This window comes from Salmo salar, chromosome ssa04, assembly GCF_905237065.1.
Source record: "Salmo salar chromosome ssa04, Ssal_v3.1, whole genome shotgun sequence".
Classification (NCBI taxonomy): Eukaryota; Metazoa; Chordata; class Actinopteri; order Salmoniformes; family Salmonidae; genus Salmo; species Salmo salar.
Window position 1 is genome coordinate 87,894,410 of NC_059445.1, and position 25,559 is coordinate 87,919,968.

At 43.6% G+C, this 25,559-nt stretch overlaps 1 protein-coding gene across 3 annotated transcripts in view; it reads right to left on the reverse strand.

Annotated features, from left to right (window-relative positions):
- LOC106604040 (cell adhesion molecule 2) overlaps positions 1-25,559 on the reverse strand; it is a 574,105-nt gene that overhangs the window by 28,166 nt on the left and 520,380 nt on the right. For 2 of the 3 annotated variants that reach the window (XM_045717479.1, XM_045717478.1), the window contains one exon: positions 13,841-13,936. The exons of the other annotated variant lie outside the window; for it this stretch is intronic. In XM_045717479.1, coding sequence (XP_045573435.1) covers positions 13,841-13,936 — 96 coding nt within the window. The remainder of the gene's footprint in view (positions 1-13,840; positions 13,937-25,559) is intronic. 3 annotated transcript variants of the gene reach the window in all.

Below are 25,559 nucleotides of genomic sequence, written 5' to 3' on the forward strand. Positions count from 1 at the left end.
GAGAGAGAAGGAGACTGGGGAGGAATGTAAGGGAGCGAGGGAGAGAGAAGGAGACTGGGGAGGAATGTAAGGGAGCGAGGGAGAGAGAAGGAGACTGGGGAGGAATGTAAGGGAGCGAGGGAGAGAGAAGAATAAATGTAGACAAAGTGAGGCGAGAAGAGAGTAGAGAGAGAGAAGATGTACCCAAGGCCCTTGTCTCAATATTTAACTACCTTCCTAGAGGAAGCAGCGACCAGAACCAGAGCCTTTACCATTTACACAGTCACCTCTCTTCAGATACCCTGAGACATACCCTGTACAGACTACCTCTCTCCTCTCCCTCTGTCCTTCCATTAAAAGCTTTAAGATCATTCAGATTAATGGCAAGGGTAATATGTAGATGGGCGAATCTCAGAGAAGTATATAAGGAATTCAGTATTACCATCCGGCTATCAAATCAAATCACAGGTCAATGTGGGGGTTACAGGTCAATGTGGGGGTACAGGTCAATGTGGGGGTTACAGGTCAATGTGAGGGGGTACAGGTCAATGTGCAGGGTTACAGGTCAATGTGGGGGTTACAGGTCAATGTGAGGGGTTACAGGTCAATGTGAGGGGTTACAGGTCAATGTGAGGGTACAGGTCAATGTGGGGGTTACAGGTCAATGTGAGGGGGTACAGGTCAATGTGCAGGGTTACAGGTCAATGTGGGGGTTACAGGTCAATGTGAGGGGTTACAGGTCAATGTGAGGGGTTACAGGTCAATGTGCCAGGGTTACAGGTCAATGTGGGGGTTACAGGTCAATGTGGGGGTTACAGGTCAATGTGGGGGTACAGGTCAATGTGGGGGTTACAGGTCAATGTGAGGGGGTACAGGTCAATGTGCAGGGTTACAGGTCAATGTGGGGGTTACAGGTCAATGTGAGGGGGTACAGGTCAATGTGCAGGGGTACAGGTCAATGTGCGGGGTTACAGGTCAATGTGCGGGGTTACAGGTCAATGTGAGGGGTTACAGGTCAATGTGCAGGGATACAGGTCAATGTGAGAGGGTACAGGTCAATGTGAGGGGTTACAGGTCAATGTGAGGGGTTACAGGTCAATGTGGGGGTTACAGGTCAATGTGAGGGGTACAGGTCAATGTGAGGGGGTACAGGTCAATGTGGGGGGTACAGGTCAATGTGAGGGGTTACAGGTCAATGTGAGGGGTTACAGGTCAATGTGGGGGTTACAGGTCAATGTGAGGGGTACAGGTCAATGTGAGGGGTTACAGGTCAATGTGAGGGGTTACAGGTCAATGTGGGGGTTACAGGTCAATGTGAGGGGGTACAGGTCAATGTGAGGGGGTACAGGTCAATGTGCCGGGGTTACAGGTCAATGTGAGGGGGTACAGGTCAATGTGAGCGGTTACAGGTCGGTCAATGTGCAGGGGTTACAGGTCAATGTGAGGGGTTACAGGTCAATGTGAGGGGGTTACAGGTCAATGTGCAGGGGTACAGGTCAATGTGAGGGGGTACAGGTCAATGTGAGGGGTTACAGGTCAATGTGCAGGGGTTACAGGTCAATGTGAGAGGGTACATGTCAATGTGAGGGGTTACAGGTCAATGTGAGGGGTTACAGGTCAATGTGAAGGGTTACAGGTCAATGTGTAGGGGTTACAGGTCAATGTGAGGGGTTACAGGTCAATGTGCAGGGGTTACAGGTCAATGTGAGGGGTTACAGGTCAATGTGCAGGGGTTACAGGTCAATGTGAGGGGTTACAGGTCAATGTGAAGGGTTACAGGTCAATGTGCAGGGGTTACAGGTCAATGTGAGAGGGTACATGTCAATGTGAGAGGGTACATGTCAATGTGAGGGGTTACAGGTCAATGTGCCGGGGTTACAGGTCAATATAAACCCCTCGCGATACATTGTCTGAATGGGGGAAGCCAGCAGGGTTAAGGACATCTCTATGACAGGACATACGTATGAGACATTTCTACATTTACGGTGACATTCTTTGGACACCTCAGAACTCCGGACTCTCCTCTCCCTGTGATAAACTACGTACGCTGAGCGAATAGTCTTCACGGCTAGCTCTGTTCTGGATTGTGGTTCTCTGCTCACTGACACTGTGGTTTGCTGTTTCACGTGAGACGTTCCGTTCACTTATCGTTGAACCAAAAAATGACATTAAAGTTCTCTCAATCAAGTTAACTCAAAAGAATGTCTAGATACAGTAGAGGTAATCTCCTCCCTAGATACAGTAGATGTAATCTCCTCCCTAGTTACAGTAGATGTAATCTCCTCCCTAGATACAGTAGATGTAATCTCCTCCTTAGATACAGTAGAGGTAACCTCCTCCCTAGTTACAGTAGAGGTAACCTCCTCCCTAGTTACAGTAGAGGTAATCTCCTCCCTAGTTACAGCAGAGGTAAACTCCTCCCTAGTTACAACAGCGGTAATCTCCTCCCTAGTTACAGTAGGGGTAATCTCCTCCCTAATTACAGTAGTGGTAATTGCCTCCCTAGTTACAGTAGAGGTAATCTCCTCCCGAGATACAGTAGAGGTAATCTCTTCCCTAGTTACAGCAGAGGTAACCTCCTCCCTAGTTACAGCAGAGGTAACCTCCTCCCTAGTTACAGTAGAGGTAATCTCCTCCCTAGTTACAGTAGAGGTTATATCCTCCCTAGTTACAGCAGAGGTAATCTCTTCCCTAGTTACAGTAGAGGTAATCTCCTCCCTAGTTACAGTAGAGGTTATATCCTCCCTAGTTACAGCAGAGGTAATCTCTTCCCTAGTTACAGTAGAGGTAAACTCCTCCCTAGTTACAATAGAGGTAATCTCCTCCCTAGTTACAGTAGAGGTTATCTCCTCCCTAGTTACAGCAGAGGTAATCTTCTCCCTAGTTACAGTAGAGGTGATCTCCTCCCTAGTTACAGCAGAGGTAACCTCCTCCCTAGTTACAGTAGAGGTAATCTCCTCCCTAGTTACAGTAGAGGTTATCTCCTCCCTAGTTACAGCAGAGGTAATCTCTTCCCTAGTTACAGCAGAGGTAAACTCCTCCCTAGTTACAGCAGAGGTAATCTCTTCCCTAGTTACAATAGCGGTAAGCTACTCCCTAGTTACAGCAGAGGTAATCTCCTCCCTAGTTACAGTAGAGGTAATCTCCTCCCTAGTTACAGTAGAGGTTATCTCCTCCCTAGTTACAGCAGAGGTAATCTCTTCCCTAGTTACAGCAGAGGTAAACTCCTCCCTAGTTACAGTAGAGGTAATCTCCTCCCTAGTTACAGTAGAGGTAATCTCCTCCCTAGTTACAGCAGAGGTAACCTCCTCCCTAGTTACAGTAGAGGTAATCTCCTCCCTAGTTACAGTAGAGGTAATCTTCTCCCTAGTTACAGTAGAGGTAATCTCTTCCCTAGTTACAATAGCGGTAAGCTACTCCCTAGTTACAGTAGAGGTAATCTCCTCCCTAGTTACAGTAGAGGTAATCTCCTCCCTAGTTACAGCAGAGGTAATCTCTTCCCTAGTTACAATAGCGGTAAACTACTCCCTAGTTACAGTAGAGGTAATCTCTTCCCTAGTTACAATAGCGGTAAGCTCCTCCCTAGTTACAGTAGAGGTAAACTCCTCCCTAGTTACAGCAGAGGTAATCTCTTCCCTAGTTACAATAGCGGTAAGCTCCTCCCTAGTTACAGTAGAGGTAATCTCCTCCCTAGTTACAGTAGAGTAGACGTCACTCGCTCTGAGACCTTGAAGTAGTTGTTCCCCTTGCTCTGCAAGGGCCATGTTTTTTTTGTGTCGCGATGGGTAACGATCCTTCGTGGGGGTGTCAGTTGTTGATGTGTGCAGAGGGTCCCTGGTTCAAGCCCAGGTTGGGGCGAGGAGAGGGACGGAAGCTAAACTGTTACACCCTGAATGTAGCAGGTGCTATCGACAGATCAGTTGGAAAAAGCTACTTTCTGCACACTGGTCAGTGTGAACCGGAGTGACTTGACACAACGCTGGCCAAACAAGGTGTAGCTACAAACAAGATGTAGCTACAAACAAGGTGTAGCTACAAACAAGATGTAGCTACAAACAATATGTAGCTACAAACAAGATGTAGCTACAAACAAGGTGTACCTACAAACAAGGTGTAGCTACAAACAAGATGTAGCTACAAACAAGGTGTAGCTACAAACAAGGTGTAGCTACAAACAAGATGTAGCTACAAACAAGGTGTAGCTACAAACAAGGTGTATGCGACAAATAAACTTCAATTTTAGTTGATATAGCGTGTGTTTACCACATGGCCTCACATGCATAGTTTAAATAAAAGTTAAATAAAATAAATAAATAAAATAAAAACATATGAAACCTTAAAAAGATGAGTGGCACTAAGGTTTAAGAGGGTGTGAACGATGCTGAATGGGTGGAGACAAAGAAGAGCTCTCCAGTAGGTGTACCAAAATAATTCAAGAGCCATTTTCTCAAAAGTGGGGTTAGAAGTTCATCAACTTTCAAAGCAGAATTACTTTCCCATTGTTCCTCAACTGTAGTGTATGATATACCATTTGCTAGCTCTGAGTCTATACTTTTATCCCCCCCAAAAAAAACCGCAATTTCAAATTTTGCTACAAAATACCAAATCGAGGAGGTCGGTCACATATGGCTAGCTATGCTAGCAGCTTATATTGTCACGTCCTGACCCTTGCAAGAGGTCATTTTCCATAGTAGAGTGGTCAGGGTGTGACAGGTGGGTGTTTTGGGTGGTTTTGGTTTTCTGTTTCTATATGGGGTTTTCGAGATTTCTATTTCTATGTTTTTGTTTTTCTATGTTTTGGCCAGGTATGGTTTCCAATCGGAGGCAGCTGTCTATCGTTGTCTCTGATTGGAAGCCATACTTAGGCAGCCTGTTTTTCATGTGTGGGTGTGGGTAGTTGTTTTTCCGTTTTGTCAAGTGTACCTGACGGAACTTTTGGCTGTCGTGTTTGGTTAAGTGTTTCATTAAAAGAAAAGTATGAGCACTCTACACGCCGCGACCCTCGTTACATATACGAACGGGAGTTATCATTTAGCAGACATGTTTTCTAACCTCAAGAAGGACCATTTCTAAATATTATGCAACAGGAAAAAACAGTCAAATATATCCAAATTGGATTTTAGTAACCACGATGTGGCTTTGACAAATATCCACTTTGTAAGATCATATTTTCTGAATGCCAATGACGACGTCCTTGTTTCTTTACCCCAAGGTCTGTGTTCCATTGATCTCTCGACAGCATCTGCAGCTTAATGAATGAGGGTGATGCAGAGACGGCTATGTGTAGTGGAGATACACACTGCCTTCATAAACTATTTCATACCCCTTGACTTATTCCACATTTTGTTGTGTTACAGCCTGAATAAAAAATAAATAATTCAATTGATTCTCTCTCCCCTTTTTTTTTGCAAATGTATTGAAAATGAAATACATAAATATCTTATTTACATAGTATTCACACCACTGAGTCGATACATGTTAGAAACACCTTTGGCGGTGATTACAGCTATGACTCTTTCTGGGTAAATATCTAAGAGCTGTGAGTCTTTCTGGGTAAATATCTAAGAGCTGTGAGTCTTTCTGGGTAAGTCTCTAAGAGCTGTGAGTCTTTCTGGGTAAGTCTCTAAAAGCTGTGAGTCTTTCTGGGTAAGTCTCTAAGAGCTGTGAGTCTTTCTGGGTAAGTCTCTAAGAGCTGTGAGTCTTTCTGGGTAAATATCTAAGAGCTGTGAGTCTTTCTGGGTAAGTCTCTAAGAGCTGTGAATCTTTCTGGGTAAGTCTCTAAGAGCTGTGAGTCTTTCTGGGTAAGTCTCTAAGAGCTGTGAGTCTTTCTGGGTAAGTCTCTAAGAGCTGTGAGTCTTTCTGGGTAAATATCTAAGAGCTGTGAGTCTTTCTGGGTAAGTCTCTAAGAGCTGTGAGTCTTTCTGGGTAAGTCTCTAAGAGCTGTGAGTCTTTCTGGGTAAGTCTCTAAGAGCTTTGCACATTATACAATATTTGCACATTATTCTTTTTTAAATTCTTTAAGTCAAAACTGTAACTCGGCCACTCATGAACATTCAATGTCGTCTTGGTAAGCAACTCCAGTGTATAATTGGCCTTGTGTTTTAGGTTATTGTCCTGCTGAAAGGTGAATTTGTCTCCCAGTGTCTGTTGGACAGCAGATTGAAGCAGGTTTTCCTCCTGGATTTTGCCTGTGCTTAGCTCTATTCCGTTTCTTTCTATCCTAAAAAACTCCCTTGCTGATGGCAAGCATACCCATAACATGATGCAGCCACCACCATGCTTGAAAATATGAAGAAAGGTACTCAGTGATGTGTTGGATTTGCCCCAAACATAAAGCTTTGTATTCAGGACATAACTTTAATTTCTTTTCCACATATTTTGCAGTATTACTTTAGTGACTTAGTGCAAACAGTATCCATGTTTTGGAATATTTTTATTCTGTACAGGCTTCCTTCTTTTCACTCTGTCATTTAGGTTAGTATTGTGGAGTAACTATAATGTTGTTGATCCATCCTCAGTTATCTCCTATCACAGCCATTAAACTCTGTAACTGTTTTAAAGTCACTATTGGCCTCGTGGTGAAATCCCTGAGCGGTTTCCTTCCTCTCCGGCAACTGAGTTAGGAAGGACACCTGTATCTTTGTAGTGACTGGGTGTAATTAATAACTTCACCATGCTCAAAGGGATATTCAATGTCTGCTTTTGGATAAGTATATAAAATATATTTTCATTTGTTCAACACTTTTTTGGTTACTACATGATACCATATGTGTTATTTCATACAATGAAGAAAATAGTAAAAAATAAAGAAAAACCCTTGAATGAGCAGTCAAACGTTTGGCTCGTACTGTATGTCTAAAAACATTATTCCACTTTGACATTATGGGGATATTGTGTGTAGGCCAGTGACACAAAATCTCTATTTCATCCATTTTAAAATCAGGTTGTAACAATAAAATGTGGAAAAAGACAAGGGGTGTTTAATACTTTCTGAAGGCAGTGTAAATCATCTGTAGCATCTCAGGGATGAGGACAAGGCCTTTGTGTACAGGTTGGACTGAGCGACAGATGAGGACAAGGCCTTTGTGCACAGGTTGGACTGAGCGACAGACAGTCAGAACTCCGGAGAGAGTTCCACATTCTGCCATTAGAACCAGAACCATTCCACAGAACTCCAGTGTTCTGAAGGTTGCTGGTCTGGCTGCTTCTTTCTCTCTTTATTCTGTCCTTTATGTTCCTTTCCTTTTCACAGCGGAGAGGGCTAATGGCCTCCTAAGAAAAGAAGAGTCTCCGTTCGAGGCGGTAAAAGCAAAGGATGGATTTTATTTTATTCTCCCGTCTGCGTTCCAAATGGCACTCTATTCTCTATAAAGTGCACTACTTTGAACATAGGGCACTATATAGGGAATAGAGTGTTGTTTAGGACAGCCTTATTCTCTGTGTCTTTTAAGCAGACTCAGCCACACTAGGCATGACTGATCGCCAGACGCTGTGGAGCGAGTGGGCTCTCCGGGGCGATATCGGCTAGAAGGCCTCGAGGAGGCAGGCTGGCTATGAAAAGTGACTCGTAAATATTTTAAAAGTCTCAGAAACTCTTGTGCTTTATTCAACCTCCCAGCCTTTGGAAGGTCAGGGATAATTTGTAAGCCATAAAAATGCATTTGGCAGATTTCATGGGGTGCAGAGAGGGGAGGAGAGATGGAGGAGGAGCAAAGGGAGGGAGAAGGATGAAGAGGGATGAGGGAGAAAAGGTGGTGAAATAAAATACAATTTAATTGGTCCCATTCACATATTTAGCAGATGTTATTGTGGGTGTAGTGAAATGCTTTCCTAGATCCAACAGTGCAGTAATATCTAACAATACACACTAATCTGAAAGTAAAAGAATGGAATTGAGGAATATAGAAATATTAGGACAAGCAATGGCAGAGTATATATATATATATATATATATATATATATATATATATATATATATATATATATATTCACACAGTTGAAGTCTGAAGTTTAAATACACTTAGGTTGGAGTCATCAAAACTCGTTTTTCAACCACTCCACACATTTCTTGTTAACAAACTATAGTTTTGGCAAGTCGGTTAGGACATCTACTTTGTGCATGACACAAGTCATTTTTCCAACAATTGTTTACAGACAGATTATTTCACTTATAACTCACTGTATCACAATTCCAGTGGGTCAGAAGTTTACTTACACTAAGTTGACTGGGCCTTTAACCTGTTAGGGCTAGGGGGCAGTATTTGCACGGCTGGATAATTTTTTTTTACCCGATTTAATCTGGTTACTAATCCTACCCAGTAACTAGAATATGCATATACTTATTATATATGGATAGAAAACACTCTAAAGTTTATAAAACTGTTTGAATGGTGTCTGTGAGTATAACAGAACTAATTTGGCAGGCAAAACCCTGAGACATTTTCTGACAGGAAGTGGATGCCTGATGTGTTGTATTACCTTTAAACCTATGCCATTGAAAAACACAGGGGCTGAGGAATATTTTGGCACTTCCTATTGCTTCCACTAGATGTCACCAGCCTTTACAAAGTGTTTTGAGTCTTCTGGAGGGAGATCTGACCGAACAAGAGCCATGGAACGATGATGGCCCATTAGACACCTGGCGCGCGAGTTCATGTTGGGTACCCTCGTTCCAATACGTTATAAAAGAGTATGCATTCGTCCACCTTGAATATTATTCATGTTCTGGTTAAAAAAGGCCCTAATGATTTATGCTATACAACGTTTGACATGTTTGAACGAACGTAAATATATTTTTTCCCCTCGTTCATGAAGTGAAGTCCGGCGGGCTTAGATCATGTGCTAACAAGACGGAGATTTTTGGACATAAATGATGAGCTTTTTTGAACAAAACTACATTCGTTATGGACCTGTGATAGCTGGAAGTGACATCTGATGAAGAGAATCAAAGGTAATGGATTATTTACATAGTATTTTCGATTTTAGATCTCCCCAACATGACGACTAGTCTGTATCGCAACGCGTATTTTTCTGGGCGCAGTGCTCAGATTATTGCAAAGTGTGATTTCCCAGTAAGGTTATTTTTAAATCTGGCAAGTTGATTGCGTTCAAGAGATGTAAATCTATAATTCTTTAAATGACAATATAATATTTTACCAATGTTTTCTAATTTTAATTATTTAATTTGTGATGCTGACTTGACTGCCGGTTATTGGAGGGAAACGATTTCCTCAACATCAATGCCATAGTAAAACGCTGTTTTTGGATATAAATATGAACTTGATAGAACTAAAAATGCATGCATTGTCTAACATAATGTCATAGGAGTGTCATCTGATGGAGATTGTAAAAGGTTAGTGCATCATTTTAGCTGGTTTTATGGTTTTGGTGACCCTGTCTTTGAATTGACAAAACATTACACACAACTCTTGTAAATGTACTGTCCTAACATACTCTAAATTTATGCTTTCGCCGTAAAACCTTTTTGAAATCGTAAAACGTGGTTAGATTAAGGAGATGTTTATCTTTCAAAGGGTGTAAAATAGTTGTATGTTTGAAAAATTTGAATTTTGACATTTATTTGGATTCAAATTTGCCGCTCTTGAAATGCACCTGCTGTTGATGGAGTGCACCACGGGGGGGACGCCTGCGTCCCACCTAGCCCATAGAGGTTAAACAGCTTGTAAAATTCCAGAAAATGATGTCATGGCTTTAGAAGCTTCTGATAGGCTAATTAACATAATTTGAGTCAATTGGAGGTGTACTTGTGGATGTATTTCAAGGCCAACCTTCAAACTCAGTGCCTCTTTGCTTGACATCATGGGAAAATCAAAAGAAATCAGCAAAGACCTCAGAAAAAAATTGTAGACCTCCACAAGTCTGGTTCATCCTTGGGAGCAATTTCCAAACGCCTGAAGGTACCACGTTCATCTGTACAAACAATAGTACGCAAGTATAAACACCATGGCACCATGCAGCCGTCATACCGCTCAGGAAGGAGACGCATTCTGTCTCCTAGAGATGAACGTACTTTGGTGCAAAAAGTGCAAATCAATCCCAGAACAACAGCAAAGGACCTTGTGAAGATGCTGGAGGAAACAGGTACAATAGTCACAAATAGTCACTTGGTGAACATTCGACGATGCCATTAAGTCACAATAATGCCTCAGAGAGAGAGAGAGCAGCTTAACTGTCAGGATACAATAATGCCTCAGAGAGAGAGAGAGAGCAGCATAACTGTCAGGATACAATAATGCCTCAGAGAGAGAGAGAGCAGCTTAACTGTCAGGATACAATAATGCCTCAGAGAGAGAGAGAGCAGCTTAGCTGTCAGGATACAATAATGCCTCAGAGAGAGAGAGGGCAGCTTAGCTGTCAGGATACAATAATGCCTCAGAGAGAGAGAGAGAGAGAGGGCAGCTTAACTGTCAGGATACAATAATACCTCAGAGAGAGAGAGAGGGCAGCTTAACTGTCAGGATACAATAATGCCTCAGAGAGAGAGAGAGAGAGAGGGCAGCTTAACTGTCAGGATACAATAATACCTCAGAGAGAGAGAGAGAGGGCAGCTTAGCTGTCAGGTAAGCCAGGAATTATAACCAGGTTCATGGAGAAAAAAGTATACTATCACAAAAGGAAAATTCCATTTTAGTGGTAATCTGTGTAAACAAAGTAAACTACAGTAAACTACTGTAAACAAAGTAAACTACTGTAAACTACTGTAAACAAAGTAAACTACTGTAAACTGCTGTAAACAAAGTAAACTACTGTAAACTACTGTAAACAAAGTAAACTACTGTAAACTGCTGTAAACAAAGTAAACTACTGCAGTCTGATGCAACTTTACGCTGTTCAGGAGGAGAAACATTCAGCTCATTGGAGGTCCAGTTTTGCACTCTGTCCAGAACAGCTGAAATCAAACTGGTCTGTTAATATGGTGTGTGTAATGTGTCTGTTCATGAGGTTCACTAGAATACAGGAGAGAGAGAGAGAGAGAGAGAGAGAGAGAGAGAGAGAGAGAGAGAGAGAGAGAGAGAGAGAGAGAGAGAGAGAGAGAGAGAGAGAGAGGAAGAGAGAGAGAGAGAGGGAGAGAGAGAGAGAGAGAGAGATCAAGAAGAGAGAGAGAGAGAGAGAGATGCTCTGTTCTAACAAACCCAGGTGACGCATCATCAATTCACAACGAGGAAGGACAAAAAAAGCAAAGGAAGAGAAGGAGGATGAGAGAGAATAAAGTGGAATAATTCAGGAGAGACTAGAGGGGAGTAATTCAGGAGAGAGACTAGGGGGGAGTAATTCAGGAGAGACTAGGGGGGAGTAATTCAGGAGAGACTAGAGGGGAGTAATTCAGGAGAGACTAGAGGGGAGTAATTCAGGAGAGAGACTAGAGAGGAGTAATTCAGGAGAGACTAGGGGGGAGTAATTCAGGAGAGACTAGAGGGGAGTAATTCAGGAGAGACTAGAGAGGAGTAATTCAGGAGAGACTAGGGGGGAGTAATTCAGGAGAGAGACTAGAGGGGAGTAATTCAGGAGAGACTAGAGGGGAGTAATTCAGGAGAGACTAGAGGGGAGTAATTCAGGAGAGACTAGAGGGGAGTAATTCAGGAGAGACTAGGGGGGAGTAATTCAGGAGAGACTAGGGGGGAGTAATTCAGGAGAGACTAGAGGGGAGTAATTCAGGAGAGACTAGAGGGGAGTAATTCAGGAGAGACTAGAGAGGAGTAATTCAGGAGAGACTAGAGAGGAGTAATTCAGGAGAGACTAGGGGGGAGTAATTCAGGAGAGACTAGAGGGGAGTAATTCAGGAGAGACTAGGGGGAGTAATTCAGGAGAGACTAGGGGGGAGTAATTCAGGAGAGACTAGAGGGGAGTAATTCAGGAGAGACTAGAGGGGAGTAATTCAGGAGAGACTAGAGGGGAGTAATTCAGGAGAGACTAGGGGGGAGTAATTCAGGAGAGACTAGAGGGGAGTAATTCAGGAGAGACTAGAGGGGAGTAATTCAGGAGAGACTAGAGGGGAGTAATTCAGGAGAGACTAGAGAGGAGTAATTCAGGACAGACTAGAGGGAGTAATTCAGGAGAGACTAGAGGGGAGTAATTCAGGAGAGACTAGGGGGGAGTAATTCAGGAGAGACTAGAGGGGAGTAATTCAGGAGAGACTAGAGAGGAGTAATTCAGGAGAGACTAGAGAGGAGTAATTCAGGAGAGACTAGAGAGGAGTAATTCAGGAGAGACTAGGGGGGAGTAATTCAGGAGAGACTAGAGGGGAGTAATTCAGGAGAGACTAGGGGGGAGTAATTCAGGAGAGACTAGGGGGGAGTAATTCAGGAGAGACTAGAGGGGAGTAATTCAGGAGAGACTAGAGGGGAGTAATTCAGGAGAGACTAGAGGGGAGTAATTCAGGAGAGACTAGAGGGGAGTAATTCAGGAGAGACTAGAGGGGAGTAATTCAGGAGAGACTAGAGGGGAGTAATTCAGGAGAGACTAGAGGGGAGTAATTCAGGAGAGACTAGAGGGGAGTAATTCAGGAGAGAGACTAGAGAGGAGTAATTCAGGAGAGACTAGAGGGAGTAATTCAGGAGAGACTAGAGGGGAGTAATTCAGGATAGACTAGGGGGGAGTAATTCAGGAGAGACTAGGGGGGAGTAATTCAGGAGAGACTAGAGAGGAGTAATTCAGGAGAGACTAGAGGGGAGTAATTCAGGAGAGACTGGGGGGAGTAATTCAGGAGAGAGACTAGAGAGGAGTAATTCAGGAGAGACTAGAGGGAGTAATTCAGGAGAGACTAGAGGGGAGTAATTCAGGAGAGAGACTAGAGAGGAGTAATTCAGGAGAGACTAGGGGGGAGTAATTCAGGAGAGACTAGGGGGGAGTAATTCAGGAGAGACTAGGGGGGAGTAATTCAGGAGAGACTAGAGGGGAGAAATTCAGGAGAGACTAGGGGGGAGTAATTCAGGAGAGACTAGGGGGGAGTAATTCAGGAGAGACTAGAGTGGAGTAATTCAGGAGAGACTAGAGGGGAGTAATTCAGGAGAGACTAGAGGGGAGTAATTCAGGAGAGACTAGGGGGGAGTAATTCAGGAGAGACTAGAGGGGAGTAATTCAGGAGAGACTAGAGGGGAGTAATTCAGGAGAGACTAGGGGGGAGTAATTCAGGAGAGACTAGAGTGGAGTAATTCAGGAGAGACTAGAGTGGAGTAATTCAGGAGAGACTAGAGGGGAGTAATTCAGGAGAGACTAGAGGGGAGTAATTCAGGAGAGACTAGAGGGGAGTAATTCAGGACAGACTAGAGGGGAGTAATTCAGGAGAGACTAGAGGGGAGTAATTCAGGAGAGACTAGGGGGGAGTAATTCAGGACAGACTAGAGGGGAGTAATTCAGGAGAGACTAGAGAGGAGTAATTCAGGAGAGACTAGGGGGGAGTAATTCAGGAGAGACTAGAGGGGAGTAATTCAGGAGAGACTAGAGGGGAGTAATTCAGGAGAGACTAGAGGGGAGTAATTCAGGAGAGTTGAGGTGGAGGAGAAGAGGTGGAGGAGAGGTGGAGGAGAGGAGGTGGAGGAGAGGAGGAGGAGGAGGAGAGGGGGAGGTGGAGGAGAGGAGGTGGAGGAGAGGTGGAGGAGAGGGGGAGGAGAGGAGGAGGAGGAGAGGAGGTGGAGGAGAGCAGGTGGAGGAGAGGAGGTGGTGGAGGAGAGGAGGTGGAGGAGAGGAGGTGGTGGAGGAGAGGAGGTGGAGGAGAGGAGGTGGAGGAGAGGGGGAGGTGGAGGAGAGGGAGAGGAGGTGGAGGAGAGGAGGTGGAGGAGAGGAGGTGGAGGAGAAGGGGAGGAGGAGAAGGGGAGGTGGTGTGGGTAAGGTGGTACTGTACCTCTGTTGTTGATGTTTGTAGGGTCTGAGGAGGCGATGTGGGGTCTAGGGGGACGGTGGGCAAGGGTGGTGGATGGAGGGAAGGTGGTGGGGACGTCTGGCGCGACGCGGACACACACACACACACACACACACACACACACACACACACACACACACACACACACACACACACACACAGACAGGCACACACACACACACACACACACACAACATAAATGGACACAGACGAAACAAAAAAGAAAATAAACTCAAGGTGAAAACATAAACACACAAACACATAAACACACAAACATAAACACATAAACACATACACACAAACATATAAACACATACACACAAACATATAAACACATACACACAAACATATAAACACATACACACAAACATATAAACACATACACACAAACACATAAACACATACACACAAACATATAAACACATACACACAAACATATAAACACATACACACAAACATATAAACACATACACACAAACATATAAACACATACACACAAACATATAAACACATACACACAAACATATAAACACATACACACAAACACATAAACACACAAACATAAACACATAAACACAAACACACAAACAAAACACAAATATACAAACACATAAACAACTGAAATCAGAACACAAAACAAGGGCATGAGAAATTCACTTGAAAAGGGTTCAAGTTAAACCACATGAACAAAAGTATATGGACAGCTGCTCATTGAACATCTAATTCCAAAATCATGGTCATTAATATGGAGTTGGTCCCCCCTTTGCTGCTATAACAGCCTCCACTCTTCTGGGAAGGCTTTCCACTAGATGTAGGAACATTGCTGCTATAACAGCCTCCACTCTTCTGGGAAGGCTTTCCACTAGATGTTGGTACATTGCTGTTAAAACAGCCTCCATTCTTCTGGGAAGGCTTTCCACTAGATGTTGGAACATTGCTGCTATAACAGCCTCCTCTCTTCTGGGAAGGCTTTCCACTAGATGTTGGATCATTGCTGCTATAACAGCCTCCTCTCTTCTGGGAAGGCTTTCCACTAGATGTTGGAACATTGCTGCTATAACAGCCTCCTCTCTTCTGGGAAGGCTTTCCACTAGATGTTGGAACATTGCTGCTATAACAGCCTCCACTCTTCTGGGAAGGCTTTCCACTAGATGTTGGATCATTGCTGCTATAACAGCCTCCTCTCTTCTGGGAAGGCTTTCCACTAGATGTTGGAACATTGCTGCTATAACAGCCTCCTCTCTTCTGGGAAGGCTTTCCACTAGATGTTGGAACATTGCTGCTATAACAGCCTCCACTCTTCTGGGAAGGCTTTCCACTAGATGTTGGAACATTGCTGCTATAACAGCCTCCTCTCTTCTGGGAAGGCTTTCCACTAGATGTTGGAACATTGCTGCTATAACAGCCTCCACTCTTCTGGGAAGGCTTTCCACTAGATGTTGGAACATTGCTGCTATAACAGCCTCCACTCTTCTGGGAAGGCTTTCCACTAGATGTTGGAACATTGCTGCTATAACAGCCTCCTCTCTTCTGGGAAGGCTTTCCACTAGATGTTGGAACATTGCTGCTATAACAGCCTCCACTCTTCTGGGAAGGCTTTCCACTAGATGTTGGAACATTGCTGCTATAACAGCCTCCACTCTTCTGGGAAGGCTTTCCACTAGATGTTGGAACATTGCTGTGGGGACTTGCTTCCATTCAGCCACAAGAGCATTAGTGAGGTCGGGCACTGATGTTGGGTGATTAGGCCCTGGCTCGCAGTCGGCGTTCCAATTCATCCCAAAGGTGTTCGATGGGGTTGAGGTCAGGGCTAAAAATCATCTAGATCGTCATTGTGTGCTGTAGCATTAAGATTTCCCTTCACTGGAACAAAGGGGCCTGAACCATGAATAACAGCCCAGGACCATTATTCCCCCTCCACCAAACTTTACAGTTGGCATTATGCATTCAAGCAGGAAGCGTTCTCGTGGCATCCGTCAAACCCAGATTCATCCGTCGGACTGCCAGATGGTGAAGCTTGATTCATCACTCCAGAGAACGCGTTTCCACTGCTCCAGAGTCCAATGGCGGCGAGCTTTACACCACTCCAGCCAACGCTTGGCATTGCACATGGTGATCTGAGGCTTGTGTGCGGCTGCTCGGCCGCGGAAACCCATTTCATGAAGCCCCCGACAAACAGTTATTGTGCTGACGTTGCTTCCAGAGGCAGTTTGGAACTCGGTAGTGAGTGTTGCAACCGAGGACAGATGGTTTTTACACGCTACAGCACTCGGCGGTCCCATTCTGTCAGCTTGTGTGGCCTACCACTTCGCGTATGAGCCGTTGTTGCTCCTCGATGTTTCCACTTCACAATAACAGCATTTACTGTTGACCGGAGCAGCTCTAGCAGGGTAGAAATTTGACCAGATGACGTGGAAACCGGTCACTAGGTTTTGGTTTTGCTAGGTTGTTGTGGACGAGGATAGCGGATTGGCATAAGATGCCCAAGGTTGGGTTGAATCCAGTGACAGAAAGTCGATTTTGACATTTTTGTTTTAAGTCTATAACAAACCTTAAGCATTCAGGGTTAATGTCTAACCTTAACCATTCAGAGTTGATGCCTCACCTTAACCATTCAGAGGTAATGCCTCACCTTAACCATTCAGAGGTAATGCCTCACCTTAACCATTCAGAGTTAATGCCTCACCTTAACCAGAGGTAATGCCTCACCTTAACCATTCAGAGTTAATGCCTCACCTTAACCAGAGGTAATGCCTCACCTTAACCAGAGGTAATGCCTCACCTTAACCATTCAGAGGTAATGCCTAACCTTAACCAGAGGTAATGCCTCACCTTAACCAGAGGTAATGTCTAACCTTAACCAGAGGTAATGCCTCACCTTAACCAGAGGTAATGCCTCACCTTAACCGGAGGTAATGCCTCACCTTAACCAGAGGTAATGCCTCACCTTAACCAGAGGTAATGCCTAACCTTAGAAATGTGTAATTAATGCCTCAACTTCACCTTAAAAACGTTAACCAACCAAACGTTGACGTTTAAGAAACATGGCTGAACGTCTCATTCTGACATGTCTTTTGTTGCTGAGTAATGTCCTACACAGATGAGCTTCATGATTTCCATAAATTCACAGAAAACTTACACACCGCTATATTAGTTTTTGCTAACATGCATTGGTCACACCTAAAGTCACATTGTCAAAACTCTTCACACAGTCAGCGAAACAGAAGTGTATGTGGACCAAACTGTGAATCATTTTTCATTGCTTTCACACAAAATTGCATTCATTCTCCGAAATCCATTACCTATTTTCTCATTCACACTCCACCACCTGCTAAACTATATATTTGCAGCACGTGTTTTTCAAATGCTAAAACACCGTTTCCAATACTGTTAGAAACACATTCAAAACAGAATGATGGTAAATGTCGTGCATCTCTGCAGTAACCAGATGGAAACATATAGAAAATCTCAGCAGCATATTTAATCATTCCAAAACACAGCTCTTTGCAATGTCAGCTGAAAACCTACCCAAGTGTCCTGTTTTTAGTCTCGTTACCAAACAGATAAAAGACGACGGCTTCAGGAATGATTTAGCTTGGAAACATGGATCAAGGAAGACAGGTTTCTGGGGGAAAGAAGAGTGGCAGGGAGAGGGAGAATGCGTGGAGGACAAAGAGAGAGGAAGACCAAGAGCGGTGGTCTCTGATAAGGGCCATAATTATTGACCATGTTGTAAACCTCTCTTTGAGAGAGGCCGGTTTACGGTTGCAACCAACCAGCGTTCAACAGTTGCATCGATAGTATGAATTTTCCGGCAAAACAGGTGAGATGTGCTTCCATTCAATGATAATTGAACTACATATTACAGTACAATACAGTATGTTCACATTTTTACATGTACTGACATTTTGAAATATATTGATTTGTTTTGTGCTTTTCAGTAGGATCCAAAAGGTTGCCTCCCACAGGAAGGAGAGGCAGAATATCATCAGATGAGCAGGAAATTGCCATTGTTGACATGATAATTGGCAACACATGGCAATAAAACTACGGGAAATTCGGGACAGAGTGCTGGCAGACAATATCACTTTTGGGAATGTGAATAAAACGACAATTGCCAGATTCCTAGAGAAACATAAAACAAGGATGAAGCAGCTGTACCCTTTGAGAGAAACGGTGAACGTGTGAATGAACTCCGGCATCAATATGTCCAGGTAAAATGTCTGTCCAATAACCAAACAGGATACATCTGTCACACCCTGATCTGTTTCACCTGTCTTGTGATTGTTTCCATCACCTCCAGGTGTTGCTTATTATCCCCAGTGTATTTATCCCTGTTTTTCCTGTCTCTCTGGGCCAGTTCGTCTTGCTTTCCCCATTAGTCCCCAGTGTATTTATCCCTGTGTTTCCTGTCTCTCTGTGCCAGTTCGTCTTGTTTTCCCCATTAGTCCCCAGTGTATTTATCCCTGTGTTTCCTGTCTCTCTGTGCCGGTTTTGTCTTGTTTTCCCCATTAGTCCCCAGTGTATTTATCCCTGTGTTTCCTGTTTCTCGGTGCCAGTTCATCTTGTTTTCCCCATTAGTCCCCAGTGTATTTATCCCTGTGTTTCCTGTCTCTCTGTGCCAGTTCGTTTTGTACGTTTTTCAAGTCTACCAGCATGTTTTTCCTGTACTCCTTCTTCTATTCTCCTTTTGCTAGTCCTCCCGGTTTTTGACCCTTGCCTGTTTTCTGGACTCCGTACCCGCCTGCCTGACCATTCTGCCTGCCCTGACCTCGAGCCTGCCTGACCATTCTGCCTGCCCTGACCTCGAGCCTGCCTGACCATTCTGCCTGCTCTGACCTCGAGCCTGCCTGCCACTCTGTACCTCCTGGACTCTGAACTGGTTTTGACCTTTTGCCTGTCCACGACCATTCTCTTGCCTACTCCCTTTTGGATTGTTTAATAAATATCAAGACTCAAACCATCTGCCTCCCGTGTCTGCATCTGGGTCTCGGCTTGTGCCTTTATAACATACACAGCTATGCATAATGTAAAGTACTGTAAAACTGGTGGATTTTAATGTATTTTAGAGAGTAATGGAGATGGAAGCCAGGCAAACTGCACATACATTCATCTTTGTGGATGAAGCTGGATTCAACCTGGTAAAAACACGCCCGCAGGGGAAGAAATGTGATTGGACAGAGAGCAACCGTGGATGTCCCAGGCCAGAGAGAAGAGCTAACATCACAATGTGTGCATCACTGTCCAATGATGGTTTGCTGTTAAACAAACCACTCATTGGCCCCTACAATACAGAGAGACTAATTTATTTTCTTGATGAATCTGCATAATCGACTTCTGCCAGCGGAGGAGAGAGGGGCAAGAAACTCCCCCTACCTTCGTTGTTGTGTGGGATAATGTGGCATTCCACCACTCTGCTGCAGTCACAGACTGGCTTGCTGCACATCCCAGGATGTCAGTACTATTCCTGCCTCAGTACTATTCCTGCCTCCCCCTTCCTAAACCCCATAGAGGAGTTTTTCTCTGCGTGGAGGTGGAAGGTTTACGACCACCATCCACATGACCAGATGTCCTTACTGGAGGCCATGAATGCAGGGTGTGGAGACACCTCCTGGAGACTGCCAGGGTGGAGAGACACTCCTCCTGAAGACTGCCAGGGTGGAGAGACCTCCTGAAGACTGCCAGGGTGTGGAGACACTCCTCCTGAAGACTGCCAGGGTGTGGAGACACCTCCTGGAGACTGCCAGGGTGGAGAGACCTCCTGGAGACAGCCAGGGTGGAGACACCTCCTGGAGACTGTCAGGGTGTGGAGACACCTCCTGAAGACTGCCAGGGTGGAGACACTCCTCCTGAAGACTGCCAGGGTGTGGAGACACCTCCTGGAGACTGCCAGGGTGGAGAGACCTCCTGGAGACTGTCAGGGTGTGGAGACACCTCCTGGAGACTGCCAGGGTGTGGAGACACCTCCTGAAGACTGCCAGGGTGTGGAGACACCTCCTGGAGACTGCCAGGGTGTGGAGACACCTCCTGAAGACTGCCAGGGTTGGATTAGACATTCCAGAAGATACTTTACAAGACGCATCGCCAGAGAAGACAGAAGATGTGAATGTTGATGAGAACAAATGCAGGAGAGAGGGAGAACTAGAACCCTCACAGTACTGTACAGAGTGAGTGATTATACTGTACAGAGTGAGTGATTATACTATACCAGAGTGAGTGATTATACTGTACAGAGTGAGTGATTGTACTATACCAGAGTGAGTGATTATACTATACCAGAGTGAGTGATTGTACTATACCAGAGTGAGTGATTGTACTATACCAGAGTGAGTGATTGTACTATACCAGAGTGAGTGATTGTACTATACCAGAGTGAGTGATTATACTATACCAGAGTGAGTGATTATACTATACCAGAGTGAGGGATTATACTATACCAGAGTGAGGGATTATACTATACCAGAGTGAGGGATTATACTATACCAGAGTGAGGGATTATACTATACCAGAGTGAGGGATTATACTATACCAGAGTGAGGGATTATACTATACCAGAGTGAGTGATTATACTATACCAGAGTGAGTGATTATACTATACCAGAGTGAGGGATTATACTATACCAGAGTGAGTGATTGTACTATACCAGAGTGAGGGATTGTACTATACCAGAGTGAGGGATTATACTATACCAGAGTGAGTGATTATACTATACCAGAGTGAGTGATTGTACTATACCAGAGTGAGGGATTATACTATACCAGAGTGAGTGATTATACTATACCAGAGTGAGTGATTATACTATACCAGTGTGAGGGATTATACTATACCAGAGTGAGTGATTGTACTATACCAGAGTGAGGGATTATACTATACCAGAGTGAGTGATTATACTATACCAGAGTCAGGGATTATACTATACATGTTGTTGATGGTTTTGTTGTAGTTATTATTGCAGCTCTGGAATATCAGGAATTTGTTTATTGCAACTTTTTGTTTTTCACAAGTAAATTACTATATGCAAAGATTTAGAAAAACAAATAAAGGCTATTGAAGCAAATTGCTGCATTTCTGATGTATTCTTGTTACATATACTTTAGTACAGTCAATAAAGGGAAAAGGTGTTATTCTGATTGTATAATGAAATACTGATTTAAAGTTTTTTATTTTTACAATCGCTAGGACACAATTCTCAATACTTAGGTCACTTTCTTCACACAGTTCTCCTAACCAACTTTCAGCTTAGGCACGGCAGTTAATTTCACATCCAAAATGCACTAAAACTACCAAAAACACTTCATGCATGTCTCAAATCAACTCATTCTTCCATAAAATGTAAAATGTCTTTACAAAACATGAATGATACCTCTCTACTGTTTAGAATTCACTGCAGTTTATGTTACGAATCAGACATGATGCAATATGCTCTAATATGTTTTATGTCATTTTATGGCATTGAGTGATTCCAAAATACAAGAATTTGTATTTACACCATCTACAGATACAGTAGCAATGCTAGTCAACCCTGTCTTCTGCATTTGGACACAGGTTCTCATCCACATCACATCTTATGTCATCTTTGGGCAATACACCTAGGAACGAATCTTTTGGCATGCCTGGTCCATCCCTGGCGATCTTCTGCAGATATGTCCAGGCATCCAGCATTCATTGCGTCCAGGAAAGGGACATTTGATCATGTGGATGGTGAACATACATTTTCCACCTCCACGAGGAAAATAATTCCTCTGTGGGGTTGAGGAATGCAGAGTAAGGAAGGAGGAAAAGTGACATCATCCTGGGATGGGCTACATACCACTCTGTGACTGCACGGGAGTGGTGAAATGCCACATTTACCCATACAAATTACACACGTTGGCTGATTTGGCCTCACTGCAACCCTTTCCTCACCTGGTACAACCCTTCCATAGAAGGTTACCCACGAGATGCTCGGTGTTGTATGGCCCAATTAGAGGTTTGTGTAACAGCAATCCATCAGAGGATACTGCTGCACACATTGTGATGTTGGCACCGCTCTGGCCCGGGACATCCACCGTGGCTCGTTTCCCTCAATCACATTCCTTTTCTCTCCGCCGTGTTTTGGCCAAGTTGAAACCAGCCTCGTCCACAAAGATGAATATGTTGGGGTGTTTGCCTGGCTTCAATCTCCATGACTCTCTAAAATAAATCCACAAGGCAACATTAAGAGTTAGGCTTTTACGGTAGTTTACATTATACCTTTAAACATGTCATTGTGTGTCTTTGCACTGTTTTGGTTTTGTTCATAACCAGTTCTGTATTTTATAGTCGTCTTACCTGGACATATTGGTTCCTGAGATGCTTGACTCGTTCAGAGTTCCTCTCAAAGGGCACAGCTGCTTCATCCTGACTTGATGTTGTTTCAGGACTCTAAAAATAGTTTTACATTGTGAATATTTCTAAATGTAATGTTGTCTGCCAACAATCTCTGTGAGTTTTTTATGTCTTTGTTTCTGACGATTTCAGTTTCCTGCACGGCAGTGAAAATCCTACCTCTCACCGCCTGTGGGAGGTAACCGTTGGGTCCTAAGCAGAAATACATAAACAATTACACACAAGTGGGTTTGGAGGCTTTTGCTCAATTTCCTTCTGTAATGTGCAGTTCAGTCAGAAGCCCTTGCAGAATGCACATATTACCTGTTGTTTTGACGGAAATTTCTCACAATAGACGGCACTGTTGAGACCAGCCTCTCTCATTGATAGACCATGATTTATTACATGATCAGTTATAGTAGCCCTAATCTCATCTGAGACTACAGCTCTTGATCTTCTTCTCAGTCTTCTTCCACTTCGTACTCCTCTCTCTTTTATATTTTTATTATTATTATTATTTATTTATTTATTTTTATTTCACCTTTATTTAACCAGGTAGGCCAGTTGAGACCAAGTTCTCATTTACAACTGCGACCTGGCCAAGATAAAGCAAAGCAGTTCGACAAAATCAACAAGACAGAGTTACACATGGGATAAACAAACGCACAGTCAATAACACAATACAAAAGTCTGTATACAGTGTGTGCAAATGAAGTAAGGAGGTAAGGCAATAAATAGGCCAATAGTGGCGAAGTAATTACAGTTTAACAATTTACACTGGAATGATAGATGTGCAGATGAGGACGTGCAAGTAGAAATACTGGTGTGCTAAAGAGCAGAAAAACAAAAACAAATATGGGGATGAGGTAGGTAGTTGGTTGGATGGGCTATTTACAGATGGGCTGTGTACAGCTGCAGCGATCGGTAAGCTGCTCTGACAGCTGATGCTTGAAGTTAGTGAGGGAAATATAAAGTCTCCGGCTTCAGTGATTTTTGCAATTCGTTCCAGGCATTGGGAGCAGAGAACTGGAAGGAAAGGCAGCCAAAGAGGAATTGGCTTTGGGGATGACCAGTGAAATATACCTGCTGGAGCGCGTGCTACAGGTGGGTGCTGCTATGGTGACCAGTGAGCTGAGATAAGGCGGGGCTTTACCTAGCAGAGACTTACAGATGACCTGGAGCCAGTGGGTTTGGTGACGAGTATGAAGCGAGGACCAGCCAACGAGAGCATACAGGTCGCAGTGGTGGGTAGTGTATGGGGCTTTGGTGACAAAACGGATGGCACTGTGATAGACTGCATCCAATTTGCTTAGTAGAGTATTGGAGGCTATTTTGTAAATGACATTGCCGAAGTCGAGGATCGGTAGGATGGTCAGTTTTACGAGGGTATGTTTGGCAGCATGAGTTAAGAAGGCTTTGTTGCGATATAGGAAGCCGATTCTAGATTTAACTTAGATTGGAGATGCTTAATGTGAGTCTGGAAGGAGAGTTTACAGTCTAACCAGACACCTAGGTATTTGTAGTTGTCCTCATATTCTAAGTCAGAACCGTCCAGAGTAGTGATGCTGGACGGGCGGGCAGGTGCAGGCAGCGATCGGTTGAAGGGCATGCATTTAGTTTTACTAGCGTTGAAGAGCATGCATTTAGTTTTGCTTGTATTTAAGAGCAGTTGGAGGCCACGGAAGGAGAGTTGTATGGCATTGAAGCTCGTCTGGAGGTTTGTTAACACAGTGTCCAAAGAAGGGCCAGAAGTATACAGAATGGTGTTGTCTGCGTCGATGTGGATCAGAGAATCACCATCAGCAAGAGCGACATCGTTGATATATACAGAGAAAAGAGTCGGCCCGAGAATTGAACCCTGTGGCACCTCCATAGAGACTGCCAGAGGTCCGGACAACAGGCCATCCGATTTGACACACTGAACTCTATCTGAGAAGTAGTTGGTGAACATTGCGAGCCAGTCATTTGAGAAACCAAGGCTGTTAAGTCTGCCGATAAGAATGCGGTGATTGACAGAGCAGTCCTTTGAGAAACCAAGGCTCTCCCTCTCCCAACCACTATTCTTCCTCTGTCAGCCACTTCTCTATCTCTCTGTCTGGGTCCATGTTTACAGTACAGCATTATTCCTAAGATGTCCCCTATTGTATAGATGGTAATGTAATTGAAAGACTAACACCTAACACCTACAATGGGAATCAGCTGTGGTTAGTCTAATTGTTTTGATAGTATTTCATTTTTTTAGATTTGGAATATATTTCAATATGGTATTACTGTTGAAATGTAGCAAGTTGTTGTCTTATTCAATTTTATGTTATTTTATGTTAGGTTTTAAACTTAAGTTTAACAGTTTCGATAAGAGTATGCAAACATGTTCCAAATTGGCCTGTAGGTACATAGAGTTTTTGGTGGTGGTCGTGTCTGAGTGAGAAAAGAGTTCATGACATTTAAAAGATGTAGTCATTGAATGTATTTTGTTCCAAAACAATGAAAAATGATCCACAGTTTAGCACACATAGACTGCTGTTGTGTGGGAAGAGTTTTGAAAAAGTGACCTAAGTATTGAGATTGTAAAAAACGAATGTGAAAAATCATTCAAACTTCAAAGACAAAAGTTTATGTAATGCTTCCTGTTGTTAGTGGGGTTTTTTTTTTTTAGGTCAGTGTTTTATGAATGACAATGTTATGCTTTCTGAGTGAGAATTATTGCCAGTGTGTCACGACTGTGTGGAGAGACGGACCAAAGCGCAGCGTGTTCTGAGTTCCACATCATTTATTACTGAAACTTTTACCAACAACAAAAAGAAACAAGCAACGAACGACGACAGCGGTGCCCTCAAAACAAGATCCCACAAAGACCAGTGGGAGAAATGGCTGCCTAAATATGATCCCCAATCAGAGACAACGATAAACAGCTGCCTCTGATTGGGAAGACATACCAGGCCAACATAGAAATACAAAAACTAGAGTACCCACCCTAGTCACACCCTGACCTAACCAACATAGAGAATAAAAAGGCTCTCTAAGGTCAGGGTGTTGACACAGTGTTATGGTCGAACAAGCTTATTTTGATACACGTATGAAGTGTTTTGGTGGTTTGAGTGAGTTTTGGAGGTGAAATTAACTGTTTGGCCAAGATGCATGTTGGTAACGCAGACTGTGTGAAAAGTTTTGAAAAAGAGTTAGCAAATAAAAAAAATAAAAACTGGAACAGTATTGCACTTTTCATGTAGCCTAATTTCATCCAGTTTACAGCCAAACCACCAATCAAGCAACATTAAGGACTAAATGTTCAAATCCTGTTTCTGCAGGATTATTTTGCTGCGACAATACTGGTCCAATTAAGATCCTACACCT